We start from the raw sequence: 15410 nt of genomic DNA, 5'->3' as shown, positions 1-15410 counted from the left end.
TGAAATAAAGGTAAATAGAAAAAAATATTTGCCCATATTTACTTTTTTTAAAAAAGGCTGTTTTAAAAGCAGACTTCTCTATATGAATTGATTATGCATTTTTAAAGGCAGTAAACTAAAATGGATCATTCAGAACATCAGATATTAACTACTTCTTGTGAGTGATTTATCTCATTTTTCTTGATACTTCAATATTATTTTAATATCCACTTTTTAATGTCATGAAATGAGTTATATTTCATCCAAACTTGTAATTTCATTTTATAATATGCTTGAGTTTATGCAAGATTTAATCATTTATTTATCATTTGGGAGAGAAATTAATAACTTTTTCATATTGAATCATTTTTTTAGTTGAGAAGGAATTTTTTATTGAAATATAATTTACACATGGCACAATTCATTCTTTTAAAGTGTGTAATTCTGTAGTTTTAGTATATCCATAAGGTTGTGCAGCCATCACCACTAATTCCAGAACATTTCATCATCCTGCAAAGAAACCCATACTAATTAACAGTCTCTTCTTACAAATTTTTTTGATGTATCAATTTTTAAAGGTAAAATCTCAATTCTGTGTCTAAAAGTGGTTCAGACTGTATGATTAATAAATTCATGGTATCAGGGGTGATACCATTGAGTGGCTCAGTTGGTTAAGCATCTGACTTTGGCTCAGGTCATAGTCTCAGGGTCCTGGGATCCAGCCATGTCTGGCTTCTTGCTCAGTGAGGAGTCTCCTTCTCCTTCCCCTCCTGTCTCCCCCACTGCTTATGCTCTCTCTCTCTCCCTCTCAAATAAACAAATAATATCTTTAAAAAAAATAAATTAACTAATTAATTAATGGCATCACTTTATTATTCTTCTAATTACATGTTAGTTTATAAACAGATATTAAACATTTCCTTGGGGAAGTGAGGAGGAATGGGATAGTTTTAGTAAGTTGAATTAAGTGGGCCTTAATTTTGTTTCTCTGTTTTGTCAGAATGTAGTTAATAAAACTAGATTTTTCATGAATTTATTTCTGTATGGATTCAAAATAATATTTTAAAAATCATGTTACTGATCATTTTCAGGAGATCAGAGTAATTGCCAAGATCAAATACAGCATCAGGACAGTGAAATTCAACTCAGCAGCATTTAATTAGCATTTGGAAGTTCAAAATAAGAATGTGTGTTTGGGTGAAAGCCAAAAGAATGAGGGTGTCTAGAAAATGATGTATGTGATAATGCGAGTTTCTGTTACTAGAAAAAAAGAAAAGAGGAACTTTAGAGAGAAGCATAAGCAACCAAAAACAGTCAAATGTAACATATGTGTACTAAGGTTATGATTTCTAAGATTAGTATAATATCAACATTTTGACTGCCAAATAAATTTGTCAAATGCTGCTGACTCCTGGCAGTTAGACCTCAAACCAGCAATAAAGTTGAATTCATTATTGGAAAATTATAGGTCTTACTTTATTGGAAAGCATAAATTGGCTTATTAGATAAAATAGAATCAGGGATTAAAAGTTGTTTTCCCTGCCAGGAACTATTACTTTTTCAAAGTCTTCTTGAGAGGACCCCTGTTGGCCATCCAACGCAATAATTTTCTGTCTCCTGCTGCTGGCCATCTTTGAAAGTTCTCCTTCCTTTCAGTCTTCAAACTTCTTATTGACTTATTCCATAATATAATCTCTAGGTCAGACTAATGAATGTTCTCTTTTTTAATTCAATTCCATGTGTTTTCCTCTCCTCCAGCTGGAAGAAGTTCTTTCCAGTTCTAGTGGGTCTTCCAGGACTTCAGATAGATGGTTTGGGCCAGTGCTCTTCCTCCCAGCAAGATTGTTCACAATGATCCTGAATGAATTCCTACCCTGTCCATATATTTCTCCTTGAGAGTTACAGCTGCAACCTCCCTTGTTAATCCATTCTTCATTCACCAGCCTTCATTCGACTTGCTCAAGGTTACAGAACTTCTTGGGGTACCTGGGTGGCTCAGTGGTTGAGTGTCTGCCTTCGGCTCAGGTTATGATCCCAGGATCCTGGGATGGAGTCCCACATTGGGCTCCCTGCAGGGATCCTGCTTCTCCCTCTGCCTATGTCTCTGCCTTTCTCTCTTTCTCATGAAATAAATAAAATCTTAAAAAAAAAAAAAAAAAGGTTACAGAGCTTCTCCAGAAGTTCTTTTTTAGATCTTAACTATCACCTTCCTTTCTTCTCATTCCCTTTGACTAAAGGGAAAAACATTCTGTATTTAAAATATTCTTGATTTATTTTGAAAACACCTGCCTGACAAGCCTATATTTGGCCATCCTTTCTCATGGCTTCTCCTTAATATGCAAGTATTTTTTTAATATGCAAGTATTGAGCAATTACATGTTCAAGACTATGCTAAATATATTATGCACTCTATCTTATTTAATACTCAAGCAGACCTTTCTGTAATTACTATTATTATTTTCATTTCGTAGATGGAGCAATTAGTGGTAAATAGAAAAAGCATCATTTTGACTCAGTACTGTTGCACACCAAAGCCAACCTTCTTAGCCACAGTTCTGTGCTGGGATCTCAGCAATCATGTTATTTGTCTTTCTTGGTTCATTTCCAAATTAGCCCTCAGTATGTTAGAGAAGCAGCAACTGAGGGTTAGGGGTGGGGATGGGAGAGGGAGTAGACTAACATTTCTGTCCTTCTGACAGTGCTAATTCTGCTCCCTATCTTTTGAGTGAGTTCAAATGACTCCACTTTGCCTCTTCTTCTTCCACCTGCTTTATAACCATTCTGCCTCCACTGCCCCTTCACTTCTTTATTCATCAATCTCAAGTGGCAAAAGGTCAAGAGGAAAGAGGCATGGAAACAGCAACAAAAATTGTTCCTAACCTTTCTCCACCCTCTGTAGTCCTGCTGTAGCTAATAATTGTATTCTGTCCTTTTTTTCCCCCTACATCGTGTAGCTTCTTTTATAAGGATCTTCTTAATATCCACCTCTAGTATGGCAGCCCTGCCCTGGTCTATATCCATTCTATAAATGATAGAATTCCAGAAAGTCATCTTAGAAAAGGACATGGAGGGGCACCTGGGTGGCTCAATCTGTTAAGCATCTGCCTTTGTCTCAGGTCATGATCCTGGAGTCCTGGGATTAAGCCCCACGTTGGGATTCTGTTTCTCCCTCTGCCCCTTCCCCTGCTTGTGTGCTCTCTCTCTCTCTCTCTCAAATAAGTAAATAAAATATTTATTTAAAAAGGAAGAAAGAAAGAAAGAAGAAAGAAAGAAAGAAGGAAGGAAGGAAGGAAGGAAGGAAGGAAGGAAGGAAGGAAGGAAGGAAGGAAGGAAGGAAGGAAGAAAAGTCCATGGAATGAGGTTGTAGATTCTCAAGTAGCCACTCAAGTTGATGTTGTGGAAAAGTTGAAATTTGAAGTCAAATATTCTGATCTGATGTGAGTTCCCTACACCTCACTGATTATAAAAAGCGTTAGCATATGTGTACCACTGCAGTCTTGTAATAGCAGAAGTGGTGTGCAGTCCATTGGGAATGAGCCCTCGATGTCTGATGAATTGAATCACTCTGAAAATATCTTCAATGCCACTGAATGTGAATATTTTAAATTTTACAGTGACGAACAACAGCGAGATTATTTAATGGAAAGACGGGACCTCGCCATTGATTTTATTTTTTCCTTAGTATTAATAGAAGTTTTGAAACAGGTCAGTAATTTAATGTTTCTTTTAGATAGAATTTATCTGAAAACCACTTACATTTTAAAAATCTGTTTCAAGTTGTTCATGAATTCCAAATACTGGGTCATGTGAACTATGTTTATTGATTGCTAAAGGCCATATATAGTTTCTAGAAGTACTGTTACTGATTTGATCTTTAATATTCTCTTCCAAGTTAAGAGCCATCTAATTTTTTTTTCTTTTCAGATTCCACTTCATCCTGTAATAGACAGTCTAATACATGATGTTATTAATTTGGCTTTCAAGCACTTTAAGTACAAAGAAGGGTAAAGTAATTTCTCTCCTTAGAATTTTGAAGTTTGGTACTTGACTCTAAGACAAGTGTGCTATTTTTGGATGACTGGGGATCTCTCACTTGTCTAATCATATCTTATTTAGGTACCTTGGTCCTAACACTGGCAATATGCACATTGTGGCAGACCTGTATGCAGAAGTCATTGGAGTGTTGGCACAAGCTAAGTAAGTGAACATCAGTCCTTTACAGTAAGAACTCAAATGCCTCTTCTATTACAGCCCAGCCCTGCTCTCAGGAAGGGATTTTGTGTGAGCTTGCAGAGAACTAGGGTCCTTTTAGCTTTGGGCGCCATGTCTCTGAGATGGACTAAAAGCTCCCTCGATGCAAGTACTGAGTCTGTTTTCAATTGTTTTCTCCATATTCTTTTTTACATGGCAGTTGAGCCAGGTTCCATCAGGAGTCCATGAGTTTTTCAGACTACGACATCAAAGAAAGAAATGGACTAACCACATTACTTTTCTCTCTGCCCAAATATTCCAAACAAGTTTACCGGTTTTAGAAGTTTTGTTTTCTATATTCCATGAGTGGGCAGTTAAAATATAAATCATCTGTGAATGGGAAAATTCCATTCTAGAATGTCCCTTTACTATAGACCTTATTTAATTCAGCTGAGCTAAAAATGTCCCAGACTCTGTCATGGAAACAAGTTGGGGGAAAATTCTCATTGCTAAATTTATCTGGCCCCATAACACTACTTAGCAGGCTAGAACAAAGTGGTATTAGACTATTAGCAATAATATACTTCTTCCAAAAGTGATGTCACATCTTATTCACCCGTCTTCATCTTATTCCACCCTGAGGCAAATCAGACAAAATCCTGAATGCCTAGGTTAGGCAAAATGAGCCAGAGACAAAATATGAATCCAGGCCAAGAGGTGAACTTAAAGTAACAGTGATGCCCTGGTGCTTGTGCAATGCAGTCCTCAGAAAGTCCTCCAAGAGATGAAATTTCCTAACTTAGTAGCATGCATGGAAATATCCAGTTTATAAAAAACAAAACAAAACAAAATTTTGTAAAAAGTACTTACTCAGCAACATCACCTAGCCAAAACAGACAAGAAACAGGACCCCCAAAACTCTTCCATGTGACTTATTTACCCCAAGCAGGTTTATCTATTCATATCAATTAGGTATTTTTCTTCTAACACATAAAACATCAGTGTTAGATGGGAGAGAGGTAGATACACTGATGCCAGTGAGAAATCTCAAGCTCAAAGACTGGCAGCAACAGAGACGAAAGAGGTAGCCAAAGCATACATAAGAACTAAATAGTAGTGCTATCTGAGCCATTTGCATGAGATTGTATTGCACTTTTATTGCAGCCCATTGTCATAACTGTGGTTCCTGGGTCATCTACAAAAAAAAAAAAAAAAAAAAAAAAAAGCCCAATACATCTTTTTCTATTGCAATTGAATGATAAAAGTATTGGCATTTTGAAGGGAGAAGCTCCAATTACCTAGCAAGCTGATTTATGTGTGTCTTACCCCATTCCTAGAAAAGATAAGAAAAATGAGTTTTGATATGTATTTGGCTGATTTGTGTCAAATCCTGAAAATCTAGACATATTCCAATGTAATTCCTTCTGTAATTTTCCCTTCTGTAATTCTCTTATACTGTCATTTGGAAAATTTAATTTGCCAAAAATGGCCTTTTGTGTTTTTTTGTTTTGTTTTGGTTTTAGTTTTTGTGAATTATGCCTAACAATATAGATTACTGTAGAATGACCTTCCTTAGCAATACTGATTTTGAGTTGGCTGTGAATGAATTGAAAAACAATGGCATAACTAAGCAACATTCTAAGGTTATAGGAATCTCTGTATTAGGCTAGATTTATATGATCCACTAAGCTAGTGTTTTCCTGCCAACCATGGCTTATTTTAATTTCCATGATGTCAGTATTTGTCCCAATTCTGCAATAGTCGGGTATATGAAATGTCTCAATTTGGACGATGCTCCAGTACTTTCCAGTCATAAGAGAACCCCTTGGTCAGTCCGCTTACAATAACTGCAGTAAAGTATAGTAATCACAATGATATTCTTAACCAGTCAAGGTATAGATAATCTTTACTGATAGATAGTACAATCTTAAACTGGTGTCATAATCCAAATTATCACATTGCTTCCTTTTCATGAATATGCCAGAAACATTACTTTGTCATTGCCTTAGAAAAGTAGTGTTTCCTTTGTTCTCAGGCGGGGAAAGGATGTATGCTTATCTAGTACAGGGTAGTTATCTTTTTTTTTTTTTTAATGAAGAAGTAATATAACAATTCTAATTTTAGACTTTACATCTAGCTCTCAGTAGTAATGCATATGAAATATTTTCTTCATTATGATTTTACTTATTAACTCTTAGTTTCAGTCTTTAAGTTTTAGCAAAATCACTATTTTTTATTTTACTAGCAATAATGTAATCTCTGCCTCCCATCCTTTATCATCACTGATTAAAGACTCAGCCTTTACCCAAACTCCAATGCCCAGAAATCTCCTCTAATTATCCAGCTGAAAAGAGTCTTTTAATTCTCCTATGCCCTACAGCCTCTTTAAGTGTATAATTCCCATAAAAGGCAATGTAAAATATGAGAAAGTGATCGAGCCTGACCATTCGACCTCCTGGAAAAATCAGCGAGATCCAAGCAAAGGGTCAGGCACTTGAGAACACACCTCACAAATAATAATAATAATTATTATTATTATTATTCACATGGTTCATGGTCATTTCTACATTGTTTTATCTTCCCAAACTGTGCAGTCTTCTTAGGGAAGTGACTTTATTTCATAACTCATGATAAACAATAATAATTATTATTGTTATTATTAGTTGCATGGTTCATGGTCGACTCTACATTATTTTATCTTCCCAATCAAACTGTACACTGTTCTTAGGGCAGTGAGTTTATTTCATAGTTCATGACAATGGTAAGGAGCTGGAGTATAGTGGAAATTCCTGGAATTTTTGTCAGAAGACCTGGGTTTGAGTCTTTTTTTTGGGGGGGGGGGGGGGGTGAGTCTTCCTTGTCATGTTGATCTTCCAAATTTGTTTCTTCTTTTGTAAAATGGAAATGCATTCACTGCCTGAATCAGTGCATTTTTGTGAAGGTAAAAATGTAAAAAGAATATAATGTACATAAAATAGAAAACATCTTATAAATATACCTTATTGTTATTCCTAGTCCAGACCAGGACTTCATAAACTTTAGCACATCTGAATCACCTCTAGGGTGGTTAAACAAGATTACTGGAACTCACCCCCAGAGTTTCTATTTGGTAGGTGTGGTGTAGGCCAATAATGAGAGTTTCTCACAAGTTCTCATGCAATGCTGATGCAGCTGATCTGGAGGCAACAGTTTGAGAACCACTGGTCCAGACACAACATAGCACAGAGATTAAGCATAGGGACTCTAGAGCCAGACATTTGGCTTGAAATTCTGGCTCCTCCACTTACCAGCTGTGTGACTTTATCACATTAAGAAGTCTCAGCCTCAAGTTCCTTTTCTGTAAAAAGGGTATAATAATAGTACCTTGCTCAAGTTGTAAGGATTAAATGATCATGAAGATGAAATGTGGGGTTCAGTGAACTTTGCTTGGCATATTATACGTGCTGGATATCTGCTTGTAGCTGTCATCATGACCGTCTTCAGCATCAGATTATTTCCTACTCCATAAGAAGTAGAAAAGAAAGATGACACTGGAATTTGGATTTTATATTTTCTGCCCCAATGCCTTCTTAGAAACCTCTCTTATTGTAAAATATATGTAGCAAACATGAAGAAAAATCTGTAAATTGGTTTAGAAAAATACGGTTTTGACAAATTATTACCAGATGAGCACCATGTAATCTCCTGCACCTGAGCCAAGAACAAGAAAATGGCCAGCTGTCATCAAGTCTCTGAAACCAACTTGCCAATCATTCTCCTCTTGTACTTCCTTTGCTGAAATAATATCTTCATGTTTACTGTCTACGCTATTTGTCCTAAAGTGTCTACTCTGAGCTGTCAAGAGTTATTTCAACCTTCCAGGATTCTGTTAGTTGACCTTTAATTTTTATAATCATAATAATCCTCTTTAATCATGCCTTGCTTCTAATTGACCTTTTCACATATTTAGAGCCTCAGGGTGATAGTCTCAGGAAGCAAAACACAATGAGTTTTAGAATGCTTTCCTTTTTCTTTTAACCAGCCATTTCAGAAATAGTTGGGATCACTTTTATGTAAATGTTCCTCTGCCTTGGGTACTTTGCAGATTTGCTACTATTTCCATCCTCTTAGGATCTATTTTTTTTTAAGATTTTTTTTTTTAAATTTTTTTTTTTAAGATTTTATTTATTTATTCACGAGAGAGAGAGGCAGAGACACAGGCAGAGGGAGAAGCAGGCTCCATGCCGGGAGCCCGACACAGGACTCGATCCCGGGACTCCAGGATTGCGCCCTGGGCCAAAGGCAGATGCTAAACCGCTGAACCACCCAGAGATCCCTGGATCTATTCTTTTTTAATAATCTTATATAATAATGTTATCATTAATATTATTAATTAATATTTTACTTTAAACAATATGGATGCCTTAAATTCCTTGTGGACTGTGTCTTTTTAGTTGTAACGTCCCATGCATGTAGAAGAAGCTTATTCATCTTTTAGATTTGATTTTAATTTTTTCTTATTAGATTTTCCTACACCCTAAAAACAGTTTTTCCAATGATCATTAACCTAAAACTATAAAAGAAACAACAACAGAAATCCACAGAATTCATTCGGAAATTCCATTTGGAAATGGATTAGGAACATTTCTTGGCAGTATTTGCTGTCATTGTCAGAAATAGCTGGCCTGTGATATTGCTCAGAGGCTTATAATTAGAGATCCTTCAGGCTCTTGGGGTCTACAAGTGTGTTGGAAATTGCTAAGCCTGAGGAAATGGAGAATTTTGTCCTACTCAATTTAAGAACTGGGGCATTTTGAGAGGATCTGAATAACCCTGGATCTTCTCCCTGCCTGAAGGAAATATTGAACATCTTAGAGAATAAGAGAAGAAAGGAGAAGATGGTATTCTTTACCAAATCCCCAATATCAAATCCTTACAAAATGGCAACCGTGTACTTCAACTGATACAAAGGATGCCTGTCACTGTGCCCTGGCTCTCCTAGATGCTGGAGGCCTCTGTTATGGTCACTTCCATACCCATTATTTGATAAACCACTCCTGTTCTCTTCTTAGATTCCCTGCTGTAAAGAAGAAATTTATGGCAGAACTCAAAGAATTACGGTACAAAGAGCAGAGCCCATATGTTGTTCAAAGCATTATCAGCTTGATAATGGGGATGAAATTCTTTCGAATTAAGATGTATCCAGTGGAGGACTTTGAGGCCTCTCTTCAGTTTATGCAGGTAGGTAATACCTTGGGCAGGAGAACCAAGGGGCTATCAATCTGAACACCTCCTGTCATCAGAATAACTGGCTTGGAATGTGAAAGCACATCCACACTGTCAGTGTGGGAGAAGTCCTACTTTTTCCTCAGAAATTCATAACGTGCTTTATAACCAAGTAATAGAGCTGCAGGCAGATAATTTCACTTTTAAGCTTTCATATCACTTTTGAGGTAGTGAAATGTCTTATTTGTTGACTTTTTTTCCCTCTTTCTACACATCAGCTACATATTGATCTATGAATAAAATATAGCTGAATTTCTACTTTTTATAATTGATAGCACCACGGTGGCTATTAACATTAATAGCATCAGAACTTTAAATAATGAAGATTTTTTTATTCCCACTATAAAAGAGAATCAGTGTTTAAAAAATCTACCAAACCATACAGGTTTAGGTGTCAGTGATGCAGTGTTCCTCATACTATGTACTAACAAAAGAATTGTTGCTAATGTGGATTTTGCAGAGCACCTGGCTCTGTTAGAATTTATAGAACTTTCTCTAATGCTTCCATGAACTAGATTAAGTGAGGGTCTTTATCAATGAAGAGCTTAGACATGGGGATTGTGTGCATAGGCTGTACCACTTCATACCCACTAAAACGGCTATAATAAAAAAGATAACAGCAAGTGTGGATGTAGAGAAATTGGAACCCTCGTATACTGCTGATGGGAATAGAAAATGGCATAACAACTTTGGAAAATAGTTTGTCAGTTCCTCAATGGTTAAATCTAGAATTGGTATGTAATCAGCAATTCTACTTCTAGGTATATATCCAAGAGAAATGAAAATATACATTCATACAAAAAATTGAATGCAAATGTCCATAGCAGTATTATTTGTAATAACACAAAAGTGAATACAGCCCAAATGTTGATCAATCAATGAACAAATAAACAAAATGGTGGTATATCCATATAAGGGAATATTATTTGGCCATAAAAAGGAATGGAGTACTGATATACACTATAACATGAATGTACCTTGAAAATACTATGCTAAGTAAAAGAAGTCAGACACAAAAGGCCACATATTTTATGATTCCATTTATATGGAATATCTCAAATAGGCAAATCCTTAAAGACAGGAAGTGATTGTGTAGGGCTTGGAGGAAGGGAGAGTGGATAGGGAGGTTGGAAATGACTGCTAAACAGTACAGAGTTTCTTTGGAGGATAATGAAAAGGTTCTAATTTGATTATGGTGATAAATGTACAATTGTGAATATACTAAAAGCCATTGAATTGTACACTCTGAGTGAATTGCATGTTATGTGATCTATATCTCAGTGAAGCTGTTTAAAAAAAGATGTATCAAACTTTTGGGGTTTAAATTCAAGCTTCAGCACTGGGACCTTGGGAAAGTCACCCTTAACCTCTCCCAGCCTCACTTACCTTTGTGCAAAGTAGTGATAATGGCACTAGCTTTAGAAGGTGGCTCTGAGGATTCTTGGCACATGGTAAGCACTTAGTAACTGTTAATTATTTTTATCCTCTGATATGAATAATTCATGTATCCATGTATTTGAATGATGATTTGAAAGAATATTTACACACATATACAAAATAATGTATGAAAAGGACTGCAATTCTAGGAGCCATGAAGCACCATTCTGTATTAGGGAAGCCATCTCAGTGACTTTCCATGTTGGCAATGCCCTTCTTAGCATAGAATCAGTAGACTAGGAATTTTAGTGACTTTTGTTGGCAAAGGTCCCAGGATTGACTGAAAGTAAGTATAATATACTAATATAGATACTAATATAGATACTAAGATATTGCCACAAATACATGGAGCCTTGGACCCTTCCATGAAAACAATACCTAAAAAAGTGCACAGTATGTTACTACCAAAAAGGCCAGGAAGGAGAAAGGGGCTGGTGGAATTCTAAACATTAAAATTCTAAATTTACTTACAAATGATTTTCTGGGCCACCAAAAATACCCTTTCATAGATAGTAGTCCCCAGCCAAAGATATCCTTGCTTGAGGAACTGTTCTAAAGGTTTCTTGCTTTAGGTGGGGGAGGAAAGCATTCCAGACTTGCTTATGAAACTATCTGAATAATAAACACACCTAAAATGTCAGAGCTAAAAAGTAAACAGCTCTGTGCCTGGGGCTGTCACAGGGCCCAAAATAAGTTTAATATCTTCTGCGTCTCTTCCCATGTTTACCTTCTCTGGGGATCTGTGTTTGTGGATTAATCAAGGACCAGGGCTCCACGCACAGTAGGTGGTCAATAGAAATTTGTCAGCAATGAATGTCTGAATGGATCAATCAATAAGTCAGTGGATGAATATCTGCTTGCTAGTTGTAGATGCTTTCTCCTTTTGGCACAATTATTTGAGATAGAACGAGGAGAGTGAGAAAACCAATTTTGCAAAATGTCATTGAGGCCATTTTGCTTGCTTGTTTGTTTGTTTGTTTTGAGGCCATTTTAAATTTAAGTATAAATGCTAGAATCCAGTGATTTTCTTTAATGGATTATGGAATATTCTATGTTGGTGTGTATGATTGAATTAATAGCTGCTTCTTTTAATTTGTTTTAGTACATTTTCTGTGCACATTTCAATCTGTTCTCCCTCCTTTATGCTTTTTCCTGCTTCCTAGGAATGTGCACATTATTTCCTCGAGGTCAAAGACAAAGATATCAAGCATGCCTTGGCTGGGCTTTTTGTTGAAATTCTCGTCCCAGTTGCTGCTGTGAGTTATGTTTTTAAGAACTTCTTCAAATTGGATTAGAGAATCACCAATTTCATTAATTTGACATCAACATGTGTCTCTATTTTTTTAGGCTGTTAAAAATGAAGTAAATGTTCCCTGCCTTAGAAACTTTGTTGAAAGCCTATATGACACCACACTGGAACTTTCTTCTCGAAAGAAGCATTCGTTGGTTAGTAACTCTGAGAAAATCCAAAACACAAAACTATAGAGGATAAAATCCTTAGGCTGAAATCTATTTGAGAGTCATAAGGGTCCCTCAAATGGGAGGATTACCTGCAGCTCTCGCCCAAAAAAGGAAGTGTTTCGAAATTTGGAGCTTGCACTTAACGTTGACCATAACTGGATCACGATAATAGAAGGGGATTAGACCATGTCATCTCAGATGACCCTTCTCATCCTAAGATTCTGTTCTTTATTTTCAAGACTGGATTAACTTGATTTTTGTTTTGAGTATTTTTTCCAATCTAAAAGTCAAAGTTTATAATAATAGTTTATCTTTTCGATCCCCAGAAGTCTTCACTGGTTCATTCCTATCCTTATGTTCTAAATCAAAATGGAAGCAGGCAGCAAAGGGAGTTGAGAGAGAGACAAGTCTTTTAAATTATCACAACCTTTTGCCCTCAGTGGTAAATAAGGCTCTGGTTTATTAATCGACATGACATATGAGCTATTCTTGTGATAGTATAGAGGAAGCAGGTTACTTAGCTGGCACAGTTTATGCCAGTCTTCAAAATATGAGCATAGCCACCATTATTTGAGCTATTATTGAGAGTTGCTTTGCTGGCAGTGGTGACAGATATGCTTATTTTCTACTTCTATGGTCAGTCATTGTGACTAACCACTAGAATTTTTTTTTTTTTTAGATGACTGGCTAGAATTAGAGTTACACTCAATGGTAGCATAGTTCAAAGTCAGTTTAAAACCAAGTGAATTAAAAAAAATTAAGTTAGTGGATTGTTAAGCACTGAATCTCATTGTGGCAATAATCTTTTGCTAATTCAGCTTAATGGATGAGCCAGTTTTATTTTTGTTTGAATCTTCACTAGCCCTAATTTTTTAGGTACCATAAAGGTATATGCTATCTGGTTCAGTAGAATGGCAATGGGTTCTGCATATATATTTTTTGGGTGGCCACTCATCAGCTTTTCTATCTTCTCCAGTTACTGTGGGAAATCAGCCCAGTTAGGCAGGAAAAGCACAGTAGCACCTCTGTTTATTCACTCGTAAGCAAATTCCTCCTGTGGTTAAATTTGTCTTGGTGGAGTTTACCAATGCAATAACATTCTTTTAGGAATCTTTCTTAATTACAGGAAGATTGCATGCAAAAGAAAATATATACACCTACCTCTAAAACAAGGACAAGCTAGTAGATGTTTATGAGCAAAAACCCCAATAACATCTTTAAAATTAGTATGCCTTCCTACTTTCTTTCTTTCTGAGAATGATCTTAAGATAATGAGTTTGTTTTTAAAATTCTTAAGTGAAGATTCTAAATCAGTGAATCAGGTTTCCACTTATTATACATGAAACTTATTATACACTTTATAATTCTAGATAATTCCACCCCCACCATCATCAGAAAGCATTTGTGAAATGCCTACCTCTGCATGGCCCCCACTGAGCCTTGTGTTATAAAGCGTCCTGTTTATTTTGGCCTACAGAGGGAGATGGATAGGTAGCAATTCCAGAGAGCATGTGTTACCTGGTTTGTTGAAATATAAATCATCTTGTGACCTCATCTTCTTTCTCCTCAGGCCCTGTACCCACTGGTGACCTGTCTTCTTTGTGTCAGTCAAAAGCAGCTGTTCCTGAACAGGTGGCATATTTTCCTCAACAACTGCTTATCCAACCTTAAAGTTAGTATTTGTCAGTTCAAAAAAGTCTTTTATAAACTAAATATGTGTCTGAGACTGACATATGTGCTTCTGAGAGTGATTCATGATGTTTACAGGGTAATTATCTGATACTCTTGAGATAATGAAAAAAATATTGAGTTCTCCTTATTAAATATAGTCAATTTTATGTTATGTTATTTATTTATTGAGAGAGAGTGAGAGAGTTTGGGGTGAGGGAGGGGCACAGGGAGAGAGGGAGAGAGAATCTCAAGCAGACTCCCTACTGAGCACAGAGCCCAACGTGGGACTTGATCCTGTGACCCTGAGATCATGAGCTGAGCCGAAATGAAGAGTCAGACACTTAACCAACTGAGCTATCCAAGCACCCCCAAATATAGTCAATCTTAGAAGATGACTAGGGATTGGAGAAATCACTCCAAATTTGGGAAATCTTTCCTAATTAGGATCACTCTAAGGGTAAAATTAAATACCCTTGTATATGTATTAATTGTCACATTGTATCTAAATGATTTTTTTTAAAGGTGGGGGGAGACCCACTTCATTGGCAGAACCAAGTGAATTGATTTCAGAAGCTCACCTGTACTTCCTGCATCTTCCTCTGCCCCCCGCCCCCCATCTAGGAATATATTTGAGGGAAGAAGTTCCTTTCTGTGGGAGGATTGACCCCAATCACAGAGAATACTTATTTCCTGTCAGTGTTCTTTGTAATTATTTGAAGGTATTCTCTTCAAGCCACATGACAGTCCATCAGCCCTAGGCATCCATTGAACAAGCACTGTGCATTGAACAAGCACCTGTGTCTATTATGCATAGACACAGGTGCTGAGTCGTGAGACAGATGAAGTAATCTTTCCTAAAACTGAGGAACCTACAGTTAAAACTACCATAATGATTAGCTTTAAAATTGGCTTTATAACTTTTAAGTGGTAAACATATTTTAAGTTTTAGTGACCTATTGATAAAAGACAACTAAATGAATCAACCCTAATGTAAGTGCAAACAGTGTACATTTTCCAGTTGTTTCCAGTTGTGTCTTGATGTTCTTCTATGAGTTTGATATTTACTGCTCTAGAATTTTTGAAATATACATAATTATCCAATCCTGTATGTGCTTATACATGTTGCCTTATCTTTTCTGTTCTAAGACACTTTAATTTAAATGAGTGGTTAAGATTAATTATATTATTTTGGCATTTACCATAATTATATAGTAATCTGCATTAGAGCTGTTTTAAGCACTGATTGTGAAATCCAAGATTAGAATCATTGATTTTCTTCAAATTGGCAATGAAATATAATAGCAATGGATATAGAATTAAGCTTTTAAGTATTCTGAAAAACAAAAAGCTTTTTAGAGTTATCAACAATTATATAATAGCCAGTCTCAGAGATTTGACTTAGGGAT

At 36.2% G+C, this 15410-nt stretch overlaps 1 protein-coding gene across 1 annotated transcript in view; it reads left to right on the top strand.

Moving 5' to 3' along the window:
• Positions 1 to 15410, top strand: part of FRY (FRY microtubule binding protein) — a 260730-nt gene that overhangs the window by 83244 nt on the left and 162076 nt on the right. Inside the window, exons 5-11 of the mRNA XM_038573337.1 lie at positions 3594 to 3684; positions 3904 to 3983; positions 4096 to 4176; positions 9222 to 9390; positions 12036 to 12128; positions 12220 to 12318; positions 13904 to 14005. Coding sequence (XP_038429265.1) covers positions 3594 to 3684; positions 3904 to 3983; positions 4096 to 4176; positions 9222 to 9390; positions 12036 to 12128; positions 12220 to 12318; positions 13904 to 14005 — 715 coding nt within the window. The remainder of the gene's footprint in view (positions 1 to 3593; positions 3685 to 3903; positions 3984 to 4095; positions 4177 to 9221; positions 9391 to 12035; positions 12129 to 12219; positions 12319 to 13903; positions 14006 to 15410) is intronic.

Source organism: Canis lupus, chromosome 25 (assembly GCF_011100685.1).
Source record: "Canis lupus familiaris isolate Mischka breed German Shepherd chromosome 25, alternate assembly UU_Cfam_GSD_1.0, whole genome shotgun sequence".
Classification (NCBI taxonomy): Eukaryota; Metazoa; Chordata; class Mammalia; order Carnivora; family Canidae; genus Canis; species Canis lupus.
Note: the sequence above shows the minus strand (reverse complement) of the source record. Positions and strands in the feature narration are given on the sequence as shown.